A 24,393-nucleotide genomic window follows, 5' to 3' on the forward strand; every position below is an offset into this window, starting at 1 on the left:
TGCTTAAAAGACTTCATTGCAAGAGGAAAACAAAAAAGCATTGCAGTGGGCAATTAACTGTTCCTAAGGCACTAGTTCTTGAACAATCTGCGTCTCAACAAGATGAGGCATATGAATTCCTAAATTAGACCAATAATGACATACATACAAAGAAGCAAAAGCACTTGCTCTTCCTTCTTTCCCCTTCGTTTCTGCTTTCTCATCATAAGGTATGTGACCCATGAGAAACCGGAAGAACTGAGGAGTCACAGAGCTCACCCCAACCAAAAAACTTCTCTCTGCTGGAGCGACCAAGGGCCACCTGTAGTGGACAAAATGGGGTTTTACCATTTAAAGTATATTTATCCTGTGCAGATCAGCACAAATGTGAGGGATGGAATTGACTTCCCATGACTAGTACTCAAAGCTGTAAAATTTTAACTCGGTTCTACCTGCAAAAATTTTTGCTTGGATCCTAAAAGCCATGACTCTATCTCCATCCCTTTAACTCTGCATTTCTGTCAACACATCAGTGCTCAAAAATGGACTAGTTGTGATAGCAGTTAGAAAAAAAACAACCAAACAAACAGCTTTTATTGTTTAAGTAAGCAGATCTGAAATGGTGTTACTGAAAGGTAAGTATACATGGACCCCCACTGTTCCATTTTTACAGTTGCTTTTATGAGTTGTATTGTACTTCAACTATGTTTACACAGATATTTTTTTTCCCCCCACATTAGCTGCCCCTTAATTCTTAATTTGATTTATAACCTAATCTGCCATAAAGGTACATGAAATAGAACAGACTGAGAAAATGCTTGAGAATGGCTGTTGTTTACGAAGAAACTAATATATAGTATGCAATTACTGACCCAGTTGAACAAGAGTTCAAAAACCGGACTGTATTACAAAGCATTTCTTCAAACATCCATTTTGGATTATTGCTGGAAGGTACTAATTGGTCTATTCTAGACTAATTTACAAACATTCATAAAATAGTGAAAAATGCATGCTTTAGAAACCCGGTACATTTCATGCCTCTGGACTAAAAAGAATATGAAGATGGAAGCAAGTGATGGGCATTTTTAGTGTAGATTAGTAGTGCTTAGAGTTTTTTTTCTTTTGTACTAACAGACTCTTCAATTTTTTTCTCATTTCTTTCAGGTGATTTTTTATCTTCAGGTTTAGTCCACGGAGGGCTGTGCAACTTCTGCTGAAGGTGAAAAATAGCATCAGTGTAAGCATTGCATACACAATATGCACATACATAAGCAAATTGAAAAGTGTGTTAAAAGTAGTGCTCACAGAGCTGTGTTTCTGTTAAACTGATGTACCACTTTTAAACTACTACAACAGAATACGATATTTGTCAACTGCGTCTAGAAAAGGATCCTGATCTCTGCTAAAGGAAACCTATTGAACAATCTTTGACAGTGCAAAACCATACAAGTCTGATGCTGCTTTATAATCGTGGTGATTTTTAGCTTTTTCTCTTGGTCTATCAAATGAAGAGCTCAGGTGTACAACTTGCTTAAGACTGTTCCATTGGTACCATGGCTGAATACAGCTTCACATCATTGCAGATATATAATAATTTTGGAAATTTCTCCCTTCTCCTATTCCCAGGGCTATGGACATCATGTTATCAAATCAAATCATTTGACTACTAGGCTAGTCCAGTTCTTCAGGTATTAAATAGGTTTGCAAGTTGTTACCAACCAGAAACCATTTTGAACAGATGAATCGCAATTAGGTACAGTCAAAGTCTGAACTGAGAAAGCAGGTCTGTCTCAAAAGCGTTAGCGTGGAAAGCATAAATATACTTCAAGTAATTGCATGCTTTACAAGACCATTTAATAAAAAGCCGAGAATTTCTCAGAAACAGAATACCTGAAAGCTTGTATCTGTTTCTGCTGTCTTCAAACGAGATGTTGAATTATTGCGATTCCCCAAACATGTCTTGCCAACCTGTCAATACAAATGTCAGAGATAACTACTTCATATTTTTTCCTAAAATATTCATGGTTTAAAAAAAAAAAAAAAAAAACAGTGGTTTTTTTTTAGCCTAGTAAATGAAATGGAGCAAAACAAAATTTTCATAGCTAGGCAAATCCCTTACTCCCATCGTCCCTATAACAGTCTAATGCGGCTGCAAGTTTAACAACTTAACCCTTACCTGTTTTTTTTTCCTCATTTTTAAATCTCATCACAAATAGTGATGCTTATTGCTACAGTGGTCCCACAGAACCGATAAGTAATTATAATTGCCTGTGATGGGTGAGGAAATAGTAACAAACAGCTGAAAACTAGCATTAGTTAGGACTTCTCTATTACTATTCTCTTGTCTAAACTGCTAGACCTCTTAGGTATAATGATCCCTGAGTGGGGATATGTATAATAATTCCCTGAATGGGGAAGTCAGATGACTCTCAAGGTACAGAAAAGCTTGTTAGATTCATCACTCTTATTTTATTCCAGCAATAATGTCATTTTCTTTGCCAATATGCTTTTTAATATCACAGAAAACAGAGTCGAACAGCATAAATAAAATTAATTACACAGTACATTTTTGAACCAAAGAGATCTCGTGTTACGAGTCTTAAGTAGAGATTTACTCAGCACTGAAATTTCTGCTGTAATTTAATTAAAGTCCCTTCAGGAGTGGGATTAATGATGCCATAGGTGAAGAAAATAAAATGTGAAATATAGTAAAATATTGATAATCTTTGGTCATTACTTTAAAATGTGTTCACATTGGAATTTCTCTACTTGTTTTGCTATTAAAACTGATACATTTAAATGGAGGGAAAATAAATGAGGGCTTTTTTAAAGTCATTAAGACTCTTTCCAACATAACAGTAATTTTGTTTACTTTAAATTTTAACGTAACACTTCCTCTGAAATATTTCCTGTTTAGCATAAGCCCTTCAAGAATTTTGAAGCTAAATCAAGCCTAAATAGACTATTTTTTACACATTAGACATGATCCAACATATTAATGAAAAAAAGGTGAAAAAATAGTTTGTATATGGACATGAGCTTTGCTCATAGGAATATGAATGCAATCATACCTTCAACAAGAAAGTCCCAATAATATCCACTACAGGGTTTGCTGGCATTTCTGCAACTTTTTTTTTTTTTATTTTTATTTTACAGTTATTAACATTGGTCTAGGACAGAGTAAGCTATTTGTGTCAAGGACAGCAAAGGAATCGTGAAGAAAAACAAAAGATCTTTAAATGTTATGCTTTGAGGCATTTTTTTTTTTTTGACAGACTTTCTTAAGAAAACAGAAAGTAAACCTGAATTCACCCTATTGCAGCTAAAATCACGACACAACAAAAATTACCTCACTGAGCAGAGAACACTGAAAATAAACACCCTAATATGAAAATTAAATGTCAAGAAATTTTATAAATATCCATTCAGTAGAAATAACATTGGATTGGAGTTAATTAAAAAGTAAGAGATTGACAAGGGGGATGAAAATCCATTAAGGTTTTGCACTCGAGAAATTCTGACAGTCCCATGCCTGTAACAAAGTTGATCTATGAACAGGTGTGAATACGAAAATGAAACACGTTATTAAGAAAACTACTTGGAGAGGAGATGGCTGCCTCCCTCCTGAAAGCTTCTAGAGAGACGGTGGTACTGCCAAGGATTTTATAGTACTTCAGGGGGGCTTTAGTCATGTTTAAGCTACTGAATTAAGCCTCTGAGATGGTGCATTTGAAGTGATTGACGGTGGGGACTCTTTTTCAAATTTTTCCCACTATACACAATAGCTAATAAAAGTTGGATTAATATTACATTATAGGGAATAATCAGGGTACTATTGATTAAAAAAATAAATCTATTGATAAAGCACCTACTCCTCCTTTTATGAAAAAAATCAAATAACAAGAGGTGGTTTACATTCTAGATAAATCCTAAAGAGTGAGATGACAAAGAGTAGGAATTTTTAATAAAATTTTAATACTTCAAAAGCTTAAAAATGTGGTCCTGGCAGGACTTGTGTTTAATATATTTACTAGTGAGCCAGATTAAAAAAATGTTTTCAGCTTAGTCATATTTAGAAAAATTTGAGGGTTTCAGAGACTTCTAGGTGAGCAGCTTGAGGACAAAAGATGTTACAGGTCAAAAGAGGAACAGCCTTGCAGGTTGTGTAATGAAGAGGACAGAAATAATGCTAATGAAATATAAGAGCATTTACAAATCCATAATTTACTCTAACTGTCCACATTAAAAAATATTCAGATAATCTATTTCACCAAGACAATACATAGGAGATAGGAATCCAAAAGTATTAATTGAAATTAAAAATATATGTCAACATTTAAGACATATATAAAAGAAAAAATAAGTTTGCCTTACAGAAAATAAAAGCTAATGATATAAAAATGCTTTATCAGTGACTAATCTTTCATACTCTTTTCACAGACCAGATAACAAAGGCCATCTTGGTAGGAAAACAGCAATGAAGATTTATGTCTGTAGTATTTCATATTTGTTCACTCACAGTTGTTTTCTTTTTAGTAACACACCATATGGATCACTGTTGGAGAAAAATAGTAGAATGGGACATTTTTCTGAACAAGCAACTCCTATGTCTTTATGTTGTTAAAACATAAAACATTCATTATTGATTCCTTGTCCCAGTGAAAACTTGTATATCATTAACAAATAAATTACAGATCGAACAACAGCGATGACTTTCAATATGCCATCAGTTAACAGCAGCTCAATAGCCAGAGTTGTAACCAGCCACTACGGATGAGCTGTATACATCCACTGGCTCTCGGCTTTAAGTCAGTTCAGTTCTTAAAGCTGAGACAGATGGGGATAACAGTGTCGTGGTTAAACCCCAGCCAGCAACTGAGCACCACGCAGCCGCTCACTCACTCCCCACCTCAGCTGGACAGGGGAGAGAAAATGTAATGAAAGGCTCGTGGGTCGAGATGAGAACAGGGAGAGATCACTCAACCAATTACCGACATGGAAAAAACACACTCAACTTGGGGAAAATTAACTTAAATGTATTACCAATCAACCAGAGTAGGGTAATAAGAAACGAAACCAAATCTCAAAACACCTTCCCTCCACCCCTCCCTTCTTCCCAGACACAACTTCACTCCTGGATTCTCCACCTACCCCCGCAGCAGCACAGGGGGACGGGGAATGGGGGTTGGGGTCAGTTCATCACACATTATTTCTGCCGCTCCTTCCTCCTCAGGGGCAGGACTCCTCACACTCTTCCCTGCTCCAGCGTGGGGTCCCTCCCACGGGAGACAGTCCTCCACAAACTTCTCCATCGTGAGTCCTTCCCACAGGCTGCAGTTCTTCACAAACTGCTCCAGCTTGGGTCCCTTCCCACGGGCTGCAGTCCCTCAGGCACAGCCTGCTCCAGCGTGGGTCCCCCGCGGGTCACCAGTCCTGCCAGAAAACCTGCTCCAGCCTGGGCTCCTCTCTCCACGGGGCCGCAGGTCTTGCCAGGAGCCTGCTCCAGCGCAGGGTTCCCACGGGGTCGCAGCCTCCTTCAGGCATCCCCCTGCTCCGGCGTGGGGTCCTCCCCGGGCTGCAGGTGGAGATCTGCTCCCCCGTGGACCTCCCTGGGCTGCGGGGGGACAGCCTGCCTCACCATAGTCTTCCCCAGGGGCTGCAGGGGAATCTCTGCTCTGGCGCCTGGAGCATCTCCTCCCCTCCTTCTGCACTAACCTGGGCGTCTGCAGGGTTGGTTCTCTCACATATTCTCACTCCTCTCTTCAGCTGCAGTTTCTGTTGCTCAGGGTTTTTTTCTCCCCCTTCTTAAATCTGTGCTCCCAGAGGCACTACAACTATTGCTGATGGTGTCGGCCTCGGCCAGCGGCAGGTCCGTCTTGGAGCCGGCTGGCATTGGCTCCGTCGGACATGGGGGAAGCTTCCAGCAGCTTCTCACAGAAGCCACCCTTGTAATCCCCCCCGCTACCAAAATCTTGCCACGCAGACCCAATACAAAGAGCGACTCCTGCTATAACTATAAACTGGGTTTGACACAACCTAAACCGAATCCCATCCATATACACCCTCACGCATATATACAAACACATGCCTATATATATACACACCTGTATAAATATTTATGTGCTTCTCTATTTATGTGCAGGTATATGTATATATAAACACATAAATATACAAACATACACCCCCTCCCTTCCCCTCAGCTAAAGACCACCTCAGATAAATGGGGAGATATAAAACCAATGCACTAGAATAACTTTCACAGCCATGAGTGACATGCAGGCAAAAAAGCCAAATATTACACTTTTTTTTTTTTTTTTTTTTGCAAGTTCCCTCTGTGCCAAGTGGTGGTAAGAATGTTTTGTTTGCTCTTCTGAGCGAGTGTCTCTTTGTCAGATTCACTCCTGTGAGAGGTACGCTAATTACAAAAATACAGAATGATAGCTTGACGTGGTGGAAACTAGCGAAAAGCAAAAATAATTGCTTTTGGAAAACAAATGGGTTGAAACACTGTCAGCATGGTTTTTCTGTTTTATGAAGATGAGATTTTAGAAGTGCCTGCTGGAAGAGATACTGGGATTTTTCCAAGTTTTGAATCGAGATTTCAGCGTATCAGGAACGCGAGGGCAAACTTGTACCTGGGTGTTTGTCCCGCAAGAGCAGGCGCTCCAGCAGCCCTGTTTGGAAGCGGGAGGGTGAGGAAGAGGAGAAGACTGGGAAGATGCCGACTCCGAAAACCTCTGTGCAGGACAGTTACGTTTCCAATGCGCAAACCGTCTAACACCATGGAATAGAGGGGAACGCACCCTTATCCCTCGTAACTCGCTGTCTTCACTCCTTGCACCGCCAAGGAGGACGAAGCATGGCACAAAACGATTCCCCCCTCAACGTACGCTTGTACAGAGATACACACACCTGGGCAAAAAGCAACTTTCCCCATTTCTGTCAGAGAAGATCAATTGCTATTCTTCCAAAGAATTAATATTTTTTAGAAAGATTATTACTAGGAAAGCTGATAAAACGCTAAGACTGTAAGAGAAGACTAAAAACATCCAAGTAGAAACAATGTTCAGAAGTTAAAAAAAAATGAAAGGCAGTAAGTCCCAGAAAAAAAAAAAAAGGCCTCAAGGCAGTCTTGTTAGTTTAATGCAACACCATTGACTCCTCTTGTACGATCATAACAAAGGAGGTTGTATTTAAAAATCTTGTCAGCAATACTTCAAGGATGCTGTGGTTTTCATGCCAAGTGTAACACAACATTTCACAGTACGGACTGTCTCCCCCGCTGCTGTGCGGAAAGCTGTATGGAGAGGAGTGGGAACGTTGCACAGAAGATGAAAGAGTTTTGTCTGCACATAATCTCTATTGGTCACAGGTAAGTTTTAGATCTGCGCTGGCTTCACGGGAGGGCAGGGAACAGGCACTACTGTTCTGTCACCATCTGAACAAGTCCCAGGTAACTCAGCAGGCAACGCAGTCTCACATCTCAACCTCAGTGTAATAATTTAAAGTTTGGAATAAATATGAAACCATTTCTTGCCTGTCCCCCTTCTTAGTGCTTCTAGAGAAGTTCATCCGGGCTTTCAAGCTACATACTGAAAATTTTTAAAAAATAGAAATATTTCTAACACCCTGGGGAAAATGAAGACACCGTATCCAGATGGCTGCCCTTTGTCCTTTAGCTAATGTCTTCCCAGACATCTAGAAGCATAGTACGTGGCTCTAGGGTCAACATAACAATACAACATAACAACATTGGTTATATTTTCTTATTTGTGCCTGTAGTGACATGTGAATAAAGAATGCAGATCAAAAGGCAGAGGACACGGCAGAGATGGACAAGACTAAATACCTGGGAAGCTGTAAAGTAAGGAGAAGGTAATTCTACATGCATGGTTTGGTCTACCTGAAACGTATTGATGAGCAAAATAGTGCAACATTAAAACCAGTGCAAATTACTGTTAGCATGGTGAAAAGATGTCTTTTCATGCAAGATCTTGCTAAAAATACTTCAGCGTACTGTTTTGCATTTAATGAAACTGACAGCAAAAAAGCTAACAACATCCTAAAGTTCTAACTTCATTACCAAAGTCTATTTTCTGCCACTGGCATTTAGAACAAACCAGGCACTTTATCCTTAACTATGTTCTGTGCTTTCTTCTGCATTCCTTTAAGGACGTTGAGGGTAGCAGTTTCAAAGGGAACGGGGATGGTAGACTAACTCCGGGTCGCATTCAGAAGCACAGCCCTCGTGTTCCCTCTATCAATACACTACCGCATTCCAAATATTTCACAAAATCCCCATGTGGTGTACAGGCGTTGAAAACAAAATGCAAGCTAAATGCATTTTTACGCTAAATTCTCAATTCTCCAATTTCTCGTTATACTTTAAACTGATGGTTTGGAGATTCAAATCGTATTTACTTTATTCATTGGCCACAAACTGCTTACCTCACCGGATTGGAAAGAGTATTGGGACCATTCCCTTGTTTTCCTCACCCAGCTAAGCTTAACATTCATTAAAGCTTTAACTGCAACTGTCACATTTATAGGTTCATCAGAGATGAGGAGAGATTCTGCTATTGATATTTTCTGCAGTTCCCAAGGACTTCTCGATCAAGTACATTTCATCCTAGCTTCATTAACATGTGCCCACACAATCAACCTCCTGTTTTCTAGCTTCAGGAAGCAAACCTTCAATACTTACAATTGCAGCCAGTAATCATCCAGGTACATGGTTATTAAGTAAACGATGACTAGTTCTTCAAGTAGTTTTGTGGCTCAGAGCAGTCAAACAAGACAGAAAGATGCATTTCTCTGAAGCTTAGTCTCTTGCCTTCTCTTTTTTCCCCTCTTCCCTAATATTTCCTTATTTTAATAAAAATTATAATAATTTCATGTGCTGTATCTAACCATCAGTGACAGATCCCAGATTTTCACCCATGAATGAATTCATTTTACAGAATAAACTCTGTATTTTTTGTGTGGAAGCATTCTTTACCTTGCCATTAGGTTGTTCTGACTGGTATTTCCAGTATGTCTGCCATATATTTTGTAATTATGGGCACATTTGTAAGACAAACATTATATTAATTAAATTACATATGCTATATTTTTATCATAAAACATCAAGAAGGATCTAATGTTTGAACACTCAGCTTTAAAAGCTCTAGCACACAGCAGGCAGAATTCCAAGTAGGGAAAGCTAAACCTTTCCCAAGGAAAAGGCTTCAGGAAAAAGAAATTCTGGAAAATTATATTCAAGTGTGTTTGATAGTTGGCTATGCCGTTTCACTGGTTTTACTGTTATTAACTCTCTTCAAATTGCATAGTTTCTTCTGTTGAGTGATGTTGAATGCTTGTCACTTGCTCTACATAAACTTTAAGAAACACATTAACGATCTATTTGTGTTTGTAAAATAAAATTTTCATACGAGTGCATTTTGCCTTAAGCAATACTTTCTGTATATACAACAGGAAAAAAACTATCAAGAACAGTAAGCGAGAAATTTAACAAGACAGAAGAATGGAGGTGGGGCTTATGTCTTGAAATACTGTGCCACCTTTACCAATTTAGCATGCAGTTTGATTAACAAAGTATCTGTGTATGAAATTCTGGTTACAAAATATGCAGCTTGATCAGTAAAGTATGGAACATTTCAGAAGTTACAGTATTCAGTTCGCCTAGCGAATTATACAGGGGAGCTGGAGAGGTTCACAGCTAAATGTATAAATTATAAAGGTGGATCAGCCAAGTGTGCATCTTCATTTAAAAAGAATTTTCAAAAAGCCAGTTCAAGTTCAGCATGTCCCTTGGCTATTAATCTATGCAATTTGATCCACAAACCGCTGAACAATGTAACTAGAAGGGCATTCCGCTGCATCAACGCAGCAAATAAGAACTGGCTTTATTGCTCAAATAATCATCCAACTTATCACAAGTGGACAGGAAATCAAGAAGTTTAAATAAGTGATATTATATTCAGCTTTTACCATTAGAAAATAATTCCGCTGCTGCTAAAGGGCATTTAGTAGACCAGATTTAGTAGACCAAATATTGCAGCTTCAGCGTTCCTTCGCATCACTACAGACTTCAGCAGGCACTACAGCAGGTATGTGGGATGTTTGTGGAGTACGACGGACAAGTACTGAGCTAGTTCTGAAGAAACTAGACCAGGTACAGGAGAAAAGGATGGCACGGTTAGGTCAGCTATCTTAGTCGTCATTAGCCAAGTTAGGTCCACAGTTTATTCAAGGACATGTTTTATCAGTTTTGCTCATGAATTTATTACAGATCTGTATTTCAATCTCACCCTCACTGTTTAGAAGAAAGATATGCGAAGGTGAGGGGTATGCGAAGGGTGCACGTACTTTTTCATAAGACCCTTCTGCAGTTTTTCATATCCTTCTCCTATTTTAGAGCACAGTGTACCGAGTGGATGGTTAAACTAAGATTATGTAAGTTCTTACGACCTTCGTAGTCCTCATTTAGGGGACCGAATTACTGAATTCACTTTAAGAATTTTATCAGGTTGAAATTTTGTTATAATGATGATTTCTTTTTTCCCTTATTACTCCATTGGGAAAGCAATGGGAGAGTACAATGCGATCAAAGCTCTGCCGTTGAAACTGATAGAGAAAAATGAAGCAAAATGCTGTGGTTGCTTAGAAACATATACAAGTTTTGTTCCAATACTCAGTGTCCTTTGTCACTGAATGATTAATGAACATGCAGTGTTTGTTTACTGCAGGAAATTAAGGCAGTAAATAAAAGCACTATCACTTTTATTTATCAGAGAAGACTCTACAAGGACAAAGAGCAAGAAATCTAAGATGGGAACAGAGAACAAACAATCACTTCACAAATTGTTTGATGTTTTAGCACTACCAAATACGTGGTTTTAAATGACTTGTTACATGCATAAGAATGATTTGATATGAAAAAGGGACCGAGTACGCTCTGGTGTAAAAGTGAAAAAAATCTCCCAATAACTTTTGGAAAGAGGGAAAAAGGAAATGATACCGGGGAAAAGAGTTCTGCAGAACTCCGGTTCTGCACAGAGACTTTCAGGAGCCAGTCATAGGGAAAACATCTCTGGACAAGACTAAGAAAAAATAGTATTGACAGGATTCATCTAATAAAACAATAATAATAATCTAAGTAATGGAAACTTTTAAGAGAAAACTGGAGGTAAGATTTTTTTTTTTTCTTTGACAAATCTCAGATGGTTTGAAAAAATCAAGATGTATTACAAGATATCCTACCTACTTCTGGCTGCTACAGGTCCCATGCCAAATTTCATGACAACTAAGGTATCAGCAGTATCTAATTTCAAAACCAGCTAATATAATTTGGCCTGCCTGTATCCCATTTGTAAACAAATCATCACTTGTATTCATCCCGATGTAAACTACATTAATCATTACGAACATGCTTAAAACCATAAAGAAGAAATCGCAGTAGGATTACAAATTTGAGACAGAGAGAGGGCAGCTTAGCCATACAGACTAAAAAATAGTGGTTGAGACCAACAACTAACTATTTCCCTGTATTTTTTGCCTTAACAACCAAAACATTGCATGTTCTTCTCTAGCCAGTGTTTACCACAGTAGTTCTTCCAAAACATAAATCACGTTTTGTTTATCAGAGAGACAATCGGAAGATCTTTGCAAAGCTCTGAGAAAGCGTTGCTGAAATATTAGGGTTCTAAGCAACAGCTTGGTTTTAAGCATATTTATTGAGGTCCTGGTCTTTTATCTCAGCCTCACCCTTCATTTATTTTTCTTAAACAAATGGCACATGAGAACCTGTCATCCAGCCTATACTTCCCTCATTGGGAGTTTAGCAGCTGTAAAAACTTCTGATAAAAACACACACAAACACACACAACCAAATAATGATAAAATTATGAGAAAAACTCTAATGTATTCCCAAGTCTGGAATTTTCTCAAAGCGATAGTGTTCACAGGTAGAAATCTCAGCTTTGTACTATTGAAGTAATATGAACCTTTAGGAAAATAAATTGCTTCTAGTTCTTTCAGGATTTAAGGTGGTATCTCTGAAGTCATCATGTGAGGGTTAATTGTGGAAAGAGACAGTTTTTAGTTCATTTCTCAAAACTAATTTGAATTCTTCCTTGTCTCTAAAAAAATACCTATCTGTTAACATAAGATATAAAAAATAATAATAAAATGTGGGAAGTGGTTACCAGCTCAGTCTCATCATCTGCGCTGTTATTATGTCCCATGCAGTCCACATTCAGATGGACAGTGTGTGTAAGAGAGAAAAAAAAATTTCAACTTAAACAACCAGGAAAATTACTTCACTCATCACTGTGAGCAACCCACAGGACAGTAAGTGGTCAAGGTAGGTCCTTGGACTTGTAAAATAGTTGGAACAGTTGTGAAAAATATATTTTAATGCTTTGGTTCTCTTTGAAAATTTTGCTGCCTTTCTTTAATGAATCCTTGGGTTTACCAAAAAACTTCCCCATTTTCATAAGTGAAGTTTGTGTGGTATTTGAAGTGAAATCAGGGGATTGTGACAAACTGGCATGTTTTATTCTCCCGTGACAGGCTCCAAATGAGCCGTTGTCGAAAGTTCAAGTGTGGAATCCTGGGAGGGAGGACAGATTTCCCATAAAACTTCACAGGTCAGCGGGGAGATGGTAGCATAGAAATGGAGAAAATTCTCTGAGAAAGTAACTGTTTAACGTCCCTCTGGCAAGAAAATCCAGTACTTTGAATGCAGCCACAATTTGAAAATAAGTATTTCTCTAAAACATTATGTATATTGTGTATTACCTGAGCTATATGCGTAGATCTACTCTTTCACCTTTAGGACTGACCGGACTGTTGGAGTTTGTCCGGCCGGCCAGAGGCCATGCTGCTGCACTTCAGAAGAGCTCCTGGCTGGCTGTTGCTTTGCAGCTATCTCCACAAGAACTAACTCCTGGAATTCTCCTTGAATCACACCAATTGATTGGTTTTATATGAACAAAAAGCAATCTGAACAATTTTTATTTCCAATTCAACGTGGGAATGAATAAAAAAAAGATACACCTTAAAAGTCCCACCTATTGTGAAGAAAACATGTCTTCCTGTACCTGTAAGTTTTTAATTACACTGGAGATTCTGTTTCTAGTTGGGATAAATACCAGACTTTTCATGGCTTCCTTGCTTGTAGGTGTGGCTCTCCTAACAATCTTTTTTGTAACTTGGCTCCCAAAGCCATTCCCGTCAACAAACACTGCAAGCACAGCACAAAAAAATATCACAGACACCTTTTTGTGTATTAGTGTCAAACCTAGATTGATTTTTTTTTTTGAATGCAAACAGAATGCAACTACGGCTACTCTGTAATATACCCATTTTTCAGTCGGAAAATTAATTTCTAGCTTCAAAATGTTTGAAAGCAAGATGAGACTGATAAAACTCTTGCCTGCTTAATTTTCCAATAAGGAACATTATCTAGCAGGGCACAATGAATTTGAATACCCCTATGGTATGCTTTCTCTAATTTTACTAATTTTTCCTCCACACAGGATGTTTTGTCAAATACAGATTTAACAGACCTTAAAGATTTAAAGTTTATAGGAAATGTCCCATACAATATAGAATTGGTCTTAAAATATGCTTATTGAGAGATTAAAGGATATAAAACTTAAACCGTTCACTCAAATTTAGATAGATAGCCTAATTTCTTTTTCTTTGCATTATAATGCTACTTAGATGAAGGCAGGGAACATGGTTAGATTTTAACTTAACTTGAATCCTGAAAAATAGTTTGACTGCCCAAGACTTCTAACTCCAGCTAGAGTCTTCTGCTTTCTCAGACCAATTTTTCATACCCAGCAGCATACCGTGCTGACTAAATGGCTAAAAATACTAGTTGCTAGGAGCACAAAAAGACACCAATCACACCCTAATCAAAATACTTGATTTTATGGAAAAGTAGGAAAAGTAGGTCTTTTAGGTATCTTTTGTTGCATTACTTGATACAGAAATTAAATTCTCTCTTGATTTGTGAAATGCTTTAACAACTTTTTTTTTTTGCTCCCTGCTTTAATGTATTCATTTCTCTAAAAAAAAGTTGCTTGAATCTCTTTCCACAATTATTCAGCCTAAATGAATTCAGCCTCTACCTAAAGTAACCCATATTCCATCAAACTTCCCATAACTTTCCCAGATGGTTACCAACCTCTAGTCATAATCTAAATGGAGTTCACTCTGACTTTAGAATTTTACACCTTATTCTTTCTTCTCCTCTTTCAATTTTTCTTAGTAAGAAATGAAGTTTCCTTCATCTTTAGACATTAAGAAAGGTGCACAACAGCAAATTGTGGACTCTTCTTCTGGATACACAATTTCTCCTTGTCTCTGCCCCCCTCTAGAGGACGTGGCAGAGGGAAACTCACTTAGAATTGATAATCAATAAAACTAGAAACATATTTGTAATAAATGGATAATATGTACAGATTTTTACAATTTGTTGGATACTGAATTATCTGAGAGTTGTTTTCCAAACTTTTCTTCACATTGCTATGCTTGCTACCAGCAAGCTACCCAGTTACCTCCGCAGGAGTTGGTTACGTTTGGCGGAAGGCAATGTGTTCAGTAGTTCAATCAAGAGCCGTTGTGACAGGCTTTTTCCTGCTGTCTTCTATATTTCGCCTGCAAATTAGTCAAGGTAGCACCATACTTTTTAGACTACAGAGCAGCCAAAACATTCTCTCAACAAATTTTGTCTCTCTCATTCTTTCTGTTTTTTCCTGGTTTATTTGTATCATTATAATTGCAGCCATAATACATGCATTTGGGATTTCTGTTAACAGCTCCCACCAGGCTGTTTGAATGAGAGTTTTGCCTCAGTAAAAGCAGCAGATTTAGGTTTCTGTCAGACGTGTCATAAGAAAAACACAGCTTGCGGCTTTCCTAGACTGGCAGTGGACGAGATTACATACTTTCAACTATTATGCTGTCACCTCTTACATCTCCCCAAAGGTTTTGTTTTATCAAATGAAGCATCTGTGACAGCTGTGCCTGATTATTAGTGGAAACATCACGTAAACAAGGTTCTGCCTCTCGCTATAATGCAGCAACTTCTCAACCAGGAACAAGCCAGTTCTTGAAATGGTTAAACAGCAGATCACATCTTTTCCACTCCTGCTCTTCCTGCAACAACCCTACAAGTTCTACTGAGTAGCCTTTAAAAGAAACCCAGAGAGCATACCTGCAGAGATTGACAGCGAAGAGCATTTGCTCCTCAGCACTTTAATGCAGAACATAGCTGGCTTATAAAATATACGTACCAGTTTGACTAGGAAAAGTAAGTCACATCGATGATCGCCTAAGGCATTAATGTTTTCATACAATCTAGATTAGACCCTGATTTTTAGGTGAGCTAAGCTTACATCTTGAGAATCGCACTCCTGGATGCTCTGATTTTCTTCCTTTCTTGAGGCCACATGAAGGTTCTCCTTCTCTGCTGAGGCATTTTGCTGGACATAGGAAAGAAAAGAAAAGAAGAGAAGAAAAGGTTACTATAGATAAAATTTCAGATATCTAAGTCACATTTGAAAAATCAAGGTAAGGACAAAAAAAATCAATGGGTCAGATATTGCAAACTGTTAACTACTTTACAGGCTGCATTTTCAGCAAATTTTATGAAGGGAATGTTTTAATACACATTCTCATTAAAGCACTCCCTTGTAAAGGATTACTTCCATAGGAGTAATCAAGACTTTGTACCTGAAAACTGACCACGCCAAAATGACTTGGTGGGATATTGCTTTGTATGTTACTAAGCAAGATCATAATGAAGTACAAGTTAAATTACATCTTATTTTGTGTAAACATTTGGAGGGGGTATGGGTAAAGGAGGGGAAAAAAAAGCGCAGCATTTTCAGAACTCTTATTCCTCTGACTCTTGGGGATTCTGGGAAAGATTTGGGCCCTGAGTTGAAGCCATTTATGAACTGCTTTAGCTTACTTCAGCTGTCTACAGTCTCTCCCTGCTGGGACCTCACGTCATTGTGAGCTGGCAAAATGTGTTCCGTTTTATGCCTTTCACTTACCTCCTTACACTCAAAATGGACTGCTATACGGGGCAGTTACTCTACAAACCAGGCTACGACTTTATATAAGCGGTGAATTTCCTTCCACTGAAATATTGGCCATTTTAGGCATGTTTTTCCATATTTCCTGCAACTTTTAATATTCAAAGGGACATGAACAGGAAGAATATGCACTGCTTTTTTTATATGGAGCTTGCGCTATATTTATATAAGTCAGTATTTTTTAATTTACCTTGACAGCTTCATAATTTTGCGGTCTTAAATACTAGACCATGGCATAGCACCACAAGGAATTATTTCAAAAATCAGTGAAATCTGGAAAATGTATTGCTAAATTAACTTGATATCCTGATACATGTATCATTGCTTGTACATCACAACTGCGTACTCTGCTGAGACATAAATTAACTAAAACAGCTGGATGCACCATAATTTGCTGATAGTCATGAGATGGTCATTACGATCACCACCTTGTTCTTCTTAGTTCTACAGAATTATTTGTTTAAAAAGCGTTCACCTTCCAGTGTCTAATTCAAAGTCCACTGAAATTCATGGAAGGAATGTAAGTTACATAAGATTTGTAACTGTTTCCAAAATATACCTTTGCTAAAATAACCCCCAAAATAACAAAAACCACCACCCCAAACCCAAATCAAAACGTAATGACTTACTCCTACTCTTATACAATATATTCCCAGAAAATAATCAAATTTTAAAAATAGCATTTATGAGCCTCTTTTTTCATTATAAGTTTCAGATCATGAAGAGCTTGTAACTATGCTTAGGGATTTGGCTTCCATCAAATCATCTGCAAGTTATGTTGAAACTCTTCAGGGAAATGGGGACAGGGAACAAATCAAACTAATTTGTCTGCAAAGAAAAGTTAGAACTTCAGACACCAGTTTTGAAAGCTTGAACCATCCTTTCCTCATGTCTCTTACACTGCGTTGAATTGCTAATACCAAGTTTTCAAAACTGATGGAGAACAGGAGAAAACAAACCCAGCTGGTTACTATTTGCAATATAGTCTCTGTTTAACAGCTCTCCAGTGAGGAATTGTTGGTCTTGTAGAGCAATTGACTACTAGAAAAAGCAATGAGGAGGTGAACAGATTAAAAAAAAAAGATCAATATAAATAATTGTTTTGTTAAATAACGAATGTCATTTCATACCTGTATTGAGTGATTAGCCTGTTTGGACTGAAAGAATTATTGCAGTTCTGCAAACTTAAATTTCTTCCCATTAAATAAGAGTCATATGTACAGTGAATAATAGTACACACATTCACCTGATTTCTTGACTACCTGAACCAGTAAATCCACGTGGGATGCCAGGAAAACCAGCCAGCTTGAAGCCTTATTAACTCAGGAGAATAAATGCCTGTGCACAGTGCCTCTCATTTCAGAATTTGATTCCTGCTCAAGACTGTACCTTAGCAATTTATATACGTAGCAGATATACCCAATTTCTCAGTATGTTGTACTCATTTCTACAGAACAAGGGCAAGTTTGGGATATTTCGGTGAGGCTGTCATCAAGAAAGCACGTACCCAGTGTCAAGTTTTCAAACATCTACAGCGTTTCCTACCTCTAGGAAAGGGGAAACCAGGAAAATTTCCAATTCTCACCCTCTTCAATATTCAAAATAGTCAAGTGCAATATTATGTCTTAGAAGTCTTCCGCTTTTTTCTCTCCCAAAACTAATGATTTTTTGAGGTGTTTCAATTTTCAGATGATTACCTCTAACCAGTAGGATCGGATTCTGTAACAGCCTTTAAAAATCACTTGCCACAGCTGCACTGCTCAGACACCAGCTAAGCTAGGGAGCAGCAACAGGTCTGCTTCGTTCCCTGGCTGGTTACTAATGGATAAACATTGCATCCCTTCGGTTATTGCACAACCATCATCTCCAATTATTTTTCATATTGTTACCCTGAGCTGACGTTGATCTGCACGTCTTGAGTTCTAGTTTAAAACATCACCACATTTCTCGCAGCAGAACAGAGGGCAACGTGTCTTGCCAGGCCCTGGCTGGGTCGTCTAAATTTGAGTTCTGTCCTTATGGCCAGAACACCACAGGGCTTTCTTGCATCTTATGTAGGTACTTCTAATCTGTAACATTTTGAGACAAAGACTGACTTCTTACATTGAAAAAAAAAAAAATAAAAAATAAAAATTAACATTTTTGAAGGCTTATCTGTTTGCTGATGATGTGGGAGTCTTTGAGGTAGACTTTGCAAACAAGATCCTTTGTTATTAAAAATAATCTCTCCTAATAAAAAATGAATATGCTATTATTTGTCTGAATGAAGCCTATTTACTAGACTGACAGCTTACCTAATAAAAATGCCATCAAGTGTTCCACGGTGAAATGGTTTGGAAACAGTTTCTGAACTCCTTCCTAATTTGCTTAGAGCTTTCTGAACCCTCCTCAAAGATTTTCAATACAGGATTTCGCATGCGAACATTTTTTCAAGGATCCCCAACCCTTTTATCTTTTTTTCTTCAAAATAATTTAGAAATTACAGCATCTTCCTGGTGAGACCTTACAAACTTGACAAAAGACCAAGCTTTACATTTCAGATACTTGAAATACGCAAAATTGTTTACAGTGCATTTAATGTATATGCTTGCAGATGAAACTAGACTCCACTGGTGTGCGCTTTGCTTGCAGCAAAACTTGCAGAATACTTATGACAGGGAGGCAAGCCAAACTCGTTATTTCTTTGAGTTGTCTTCCAAAGTCTGCGCTGGAATAAATGACAGAGCCCAATTCTGTTTCATGCCTTTGAAATTTCCTTCAGTTATGCTTTATATATTTTTCATTTCTATTATCAAACAAATTTGCTTCTCAAAGCGTGCATTGTTATTATAATGCCCTCACCTTAACTGCTAAATAAACCTGCAAAGTTAGGTCAACTGAATTCCATCTTTCAAAAGGTTTTTGACTTTGTTGTGTAGTTCAATTCATTCCTATGTTAGAAATAGTCTTATCAGATCTTTCTTCTTCCCACATGGCTTTTTTGGCGTGACTGCACAACTCTTACTCTCTAGTCAGCATTTGTTCATGTGAGATGCCAGAGCGCTGTTGACAGGACTGCTTGCCAGATGACCTGCCAACACAAATGTGGGTTCCATCAACACATTTATTTCCTGTTACTTAGACTGTCACAGATTCTACTCTTTTCTACACTAAGGGTTTCTAGTGATATTCAATTTCCATGTTAAAAAAAAATAAAAATTAAGGATACTCATACTGATCTAACAGGAAGATTGCACAGCATTTTGAATGTAAGCAAACAAACTAAGCAGTTTCTGGCAGAGTGCAAGTTCATGATACCCAAGGACCAAAAAAACCCCCACCAAAGCAGTTCAGAGAGCCATGATGATTTTTCCCTAATGATGGGCAATGTCCTGATATGCATATTCATAGCCTGTTTTGATAAACTTTCAATGCAGAAATCATTGGAGTCTGCCCAGAAACACATTTTTTTGCTACCGAAAGCTTCACTTTTTACAAACACTCAGAAACTACCTACAGCAAAGACTCGCTAGCGTGTCTCGGGCATGCCCACTGCGCCTGGCTGCGCTTCGTGACATCCATCTGGCCAACCTCAGAGACCCTCCCGGGCTGGGGGTCGCTTCTATTCACCCGCCTCCACTGAGGTTACTCAGGAGATGGTCCGCAAAGGGGCTACAAATAGGAAACGACCAAGGCCTGAGTCATCGCCGCTTCTCAGTGCACTCGGTTTATGTTCTTCTGGGAGATGTCTTACTCCTCTGGGATGGAAAGGCTTATTGTCATGTCTAGGCAATCCAAAATTGCTCGAGGATTTGTAGCACCTACTGTGAAAAAACTAGAGCAGTTTTGTACGTAGCAGGTGGATGAAGTTGTCAGAGCTTTTCTGGGCAAGGTGCACAGCGCAAGAGCCAGAAATATCTCCTTTCCAAAGTCAGTTCTGTCTGACTGCTCCTGGAAACCAGGGACTTTGTATATCGCATGTGCACACAGGCCAATTGCCATGTAATGCCTCGCATATTTATTTCAGTCAAGAAAAAGGTGGCAATCCTATCACCTTTTCCTTCCCCCCTCTTTTTTGAGTAGCACCATTTGCAATTACAGAAGTCCACAGCAGCGTTTTGGATTGTATGATAGACTTCTGACTCACCCTCCTAGCCCTAAAAATTTCAGATATTTTAAAGTAATTGAGTATCTACTATGTCTTTCCACAACAGGAATCACAGATAATTATGTATTAATATCTACGTATAGTATAAAGGAAATCATTGTGTCACATTTCTTTTTATCCTGACTTTAAAATCTTCCACAGTTTAAGTCCTATGCAGAAATAAATGAGGAGTCCTATTCTAGTAACAGTAATCACCCTAAATATACCTATGACAGTGATGGTCATCATATATGTATATACATATATTTGCCTGTGTTTACGGTAGAGGTAACTAGCTTTTCTCTATTGTACAGTCAATATTATTCAACAATAAGTGGGAGAGACATAGCTCAGTTTTTATTTCTATTTAATGCACATCTACAGAGTTACATTTATGTAGGGCAATTCTTCTCAAAGGACTGCAAATCCTACAATTTACCAGATCTTTCAACTTCTACATACTGTTTCTTAAGTAAACAGAATTGCCCTTGATTTTTTTTTTTTTATTTGCACTATATTCAAATATCTTTAAATTGGAAAATAGCTGCTTACTGGTATATATTATGCCAACACTGAGCATTGAGCACAACAATCAGAAGTTTTGCAAGTAAAGTAGGACAACTTTACTCCCATTAGAAGTGAAAATTGTTAGGACATCCTTAACATGGATACCGACAGACCACATTTTCTTTTCTTCACATTTCACGTGCATTTGTGGTGGTTGTAATGGAATTTCTCTGAGATGAACACTCACAATAACCTCAAATGGCGGAACATCCATCAGAGGGAAAGGACTTGTTCTTTCAGATAGATCATTTGGGATGATGGATGACATATTTAGATGTTAATTTCCTGAATCGTACTTTTCATAACATTACTATGAGTGCAGAATTTTCCCTCACACGTACAGCTGCTTCCCAATAGTATATTATGTTGGACATAATATGGACATTAATGTTTCTAAATTTTTCTAAGTGTTCTGGGGTCCTTCCTCTCTTGAAAAACCTACTCTAAAAGAATGAAAAAAAAAAAATTCAAAAAGTCTCATTTGTCAAGAGCTAGGGAAGATACCTTGAAGTTTTCAAGCACTGTTTGTAGTATTTCCTAGTACATAATTCTTCCAGTTAAAGTCAATCTCCTTGGGAAAAAACTAGTTACTAACACCTCAAACCAGTGGAACCCATCTCTAATTGAACATCCTTCCTACACTAAGGCCAGTACAGTGCTGCCTGAACTCCAGTGAGCTGGAGGATGATAGTCTACTGTCAGAGACCAGAGCAAAGCACCGTCTCCTGGGGAGTCCAGCATAACGCGCGGCAAACTCACAAACGTGCTTAAAGATAAGAAAGCAGCACAGAAACAGAAGATGCAAATAATAAGGCACCTTCCTCAGGTAACACACAAAATGTATTTGCATTTACAGTATGGAGTGGAACTCCATTAACTATGCTCAGGCATGTAGTGTTTAAGTTGATACCCAGATAACTCCAAGACAGATGCAAGGGGCTGGTAAAGGAGGCAGGACTTGATGGAGAGCACTGCCCTTCTACAGAATAGCTGGAGAGCTATTCTAGGACTTCTAAATAGGCAATGGATCCAATTTAAAACAATTCCCCAAATACCTAGCTATGCACAAACAAGAAGCAGCCACACCTGTTTATCATTCATTGCGCTCTGAATTCTGCTGGTTTTTTCTAACACAGCTTATTTTGAAAGCATTGCGTATTTCAGGTAATTTAAATACATGTTTTCTAGTAGAACCTTAAACCAACATTTTCAGTTGCCTCACTTCCTTGTAACAACTGCAGTTTCTTATTTATATTTCAATGCAGTTGAGGGGGGGGAAACCCTCATGAAAATGTATGCAATCAGTTTTCTCAGGATCAATAAAAGCAGCTCTGTGATGATTCATTGTACCTCCATTTTCAACCCAGAGTCAAAATGATGTACGTACTTATATGTAACTGCAAACAGGATAGAGGATATCTAAGTCACATGCTTTGAGAAGATTAAGCAAAAGTAAACAAACCAAAATTCTGTTAAGATTGTATGAGAGAGGGGCAAAACTACTGAAATTAACTGAAAACAAAACTTAGAAACAGTTTTCCTTGTATGACCTTGTGAAACCCATAAATCTACATTAAGCTGAGGACAAAACATCACCATCTCCTTGTCACATAACAGACAGGCATATGTTTGTATGAAACATATGAGACAATGAAATACTGAAATTACTGGAGTCGGTTGTTAAGTAGGCTGTTCAGGAAAATTAAACACTAAAGAGAACCCCATATATCACACAATTTTGGAACCTAGTGAGGCTAAACATTTACAGTCCAAATTATGTTTTAATCAATAATGACCACCATAAAAGAATCTAAGTAGTTCTAAGTAGTGCTTAATGCACACCTACCCCACATGTGTCCATATATAATTTTATATAATTATAAATAATTTATAATATCTAATATATAGCATGATATATAATCTTGATATAAATAATATATTCATTTAGCTATAATTGCATGTGTGTGCACAAGTGTGAGAGAAGAAAGACATAGCACAAGATTAAGATCAAATATCACCAGTCTAATTACAAAATTCATTTTTTAATGAGGTCATGCTAACGTCCTGGTTCTTATTCTTCCTAACTGACAAGATAAAAAGAAAATTCAATAAACTATGATATTAAAAGGTATGTTTCCAGTATTTAAGGAAAAAGTAATCTGATCATTCTATAAGTCCCACAAGGTGGCAATTTCATGAGCGTTAAAGAAAGTGACGAGTTTGTTCTTTTTTGTATGTATTTTCCTATGCTTTCTTCCAGAAGACACAGTTAATATTGAACAAACTGTTATTACACTTGCCAATGTTTAGGCTTGAAGGTCACTGCAAGTTCTCCAGAGCATGCACTATTCTTTTGCGTTGGGTTTGGGTTTTTTTTGACAGTATCCATTTTATATTTCAAAACACTCTGTCGTTAACAGAGTAGACGTTCACTTGCACAAAGGACAGTAAAGAGCCAACTCCCTGGTATTTTTTTTTTTTTATTTTTAACAGGAGTTGAATGGCCCTTATGTCTTAGAATATTTCCTAATAATAATAATAGTAGCAAGAAGAAAACTACTTGTAGATGGCTCGTGATGGCTTAAAGGAAAAAACCCAGAAAAATTAGTTAAATAAACTATTCACTGTGAAGCACTTGTTCTGTTCTGAAGTTGTACAAGTCTTGAATAGCCTATGCAGTAGTTTCTAAAGTAAATGTTTATAATGCCCCAGGTATCAGGTGCTCTAAATAGAAATAAAGCAGAGAAAAGAACAACAATTCTACTCCCCTCTTTGCAGAGGGTGGAACAATAGGATTGACACTGATACTTTTTGAGTTTGTATAAATATGTAATAATCTGAAAGCAGAGCATTAAAAACTATTTGATTACCTGCAACTTTTTTAGTCTTTACTGGTTCACTGTAGCAATTCTATGTTCTCTTGTTTTATACTTCACTCTTCTATTACTAGAATCTTTTGTATGAAAAAACCAGAAAGTTAAAACAATAAAACAGTGTACGGCAGTTTACATCTGTTACTATCTCTAAAGCTGCAAATACCTCCATATACCACCTCCCCCCAAAATATTGTTGGTCCTAAACTGCTTATGCTTAGACTAATTTTACTCCTCTTTCACGTTAATAGGGTGGAGAAAATCACAACCGGCCAAAGAACAGTCCGAAGTCTAGAACTAATCAGACAGCATTTCCTGAAGGCTCTTACAGCCTTGGAAATCCTTAATCACTCCCATTAGATCTAGATAAGACCTAATAATAGCCCAGCAAAATTTCAGTTTGGGCACATTCTGACAAGCTAAATTTGCTCTGTAAGATCATTCTGGCTGCCAGATATTTCAAGCTTGCATTTTTTTCACTGTGCCTTCTTATGACTTCAAGTCAAACTAAACAAAAACAAATACATCATTTAAAGTGCAGCTTGATTCCTGTGATAAGAAAACTAACCTGTGTAAGTCTGAAATTTATTAACAGTTTACTGTAGAGGATAGTCAAGTGCATCCTGTTTACAGGGCAATTCTACTGCCGTACGCTTTTGGGTGACATGAGCTTGTGCCGTTACGAGAACGATTCTTAATAAAAAAAGACATTCGTCATTTTCTGCAGATAACA

The 24,393-nt window shown here is 37.8% G+C and overlaps 1 protein-coding gene across 2 annotated transcripts in view; it reads right to left on the bottom strand.

Annotated features, from left to right (window-relative positions):
* Window positions 1-542: 542 nt before the first annotated feature.
* Window positions 543-24,393, bottom strand: part of LUZP2 (leucine zipper protein 2) — a 326,231-nt gene continuing 302,380 nt past the window's right edge. For both annotated transcript variants that reach the window (XM_069804063.1, XM_069804064.1), the window contains exons 12-14: window positions 15,390-15,476; window positions 1,870-1,947; window positions 543-1,189 (exon numbers count right to left, since the gene is read on the bottom strand). In XM_069804063.1, coding sequence (XP_069660164.1) covers window positions 1,085-1,189; window positions 1,870-1,947; window positions 15,390-15,476 — 270 coding nt within the window. In that variant the 3' untranslated portion in view covers window positions 543-1,084. The remainder of the gene's footprint in view (window positions 1,190-1,869; window positions 1,948-15,389; window positions 15,477-24,393) is intronic.

Source organism: Haliaeetus albicilla, chromosome 16, assembly GCF_947461875.1.
Source record: "Haliaeetus albicilla chromosome 16, bHalAlb1.1, whole genome shotgun sequence".
NCBI lineage: Eukaryota > Metazoa > Chordata > Aves > Accipitriformes > Accipitridae > Haliaeetus > Haliaeetus albicilla.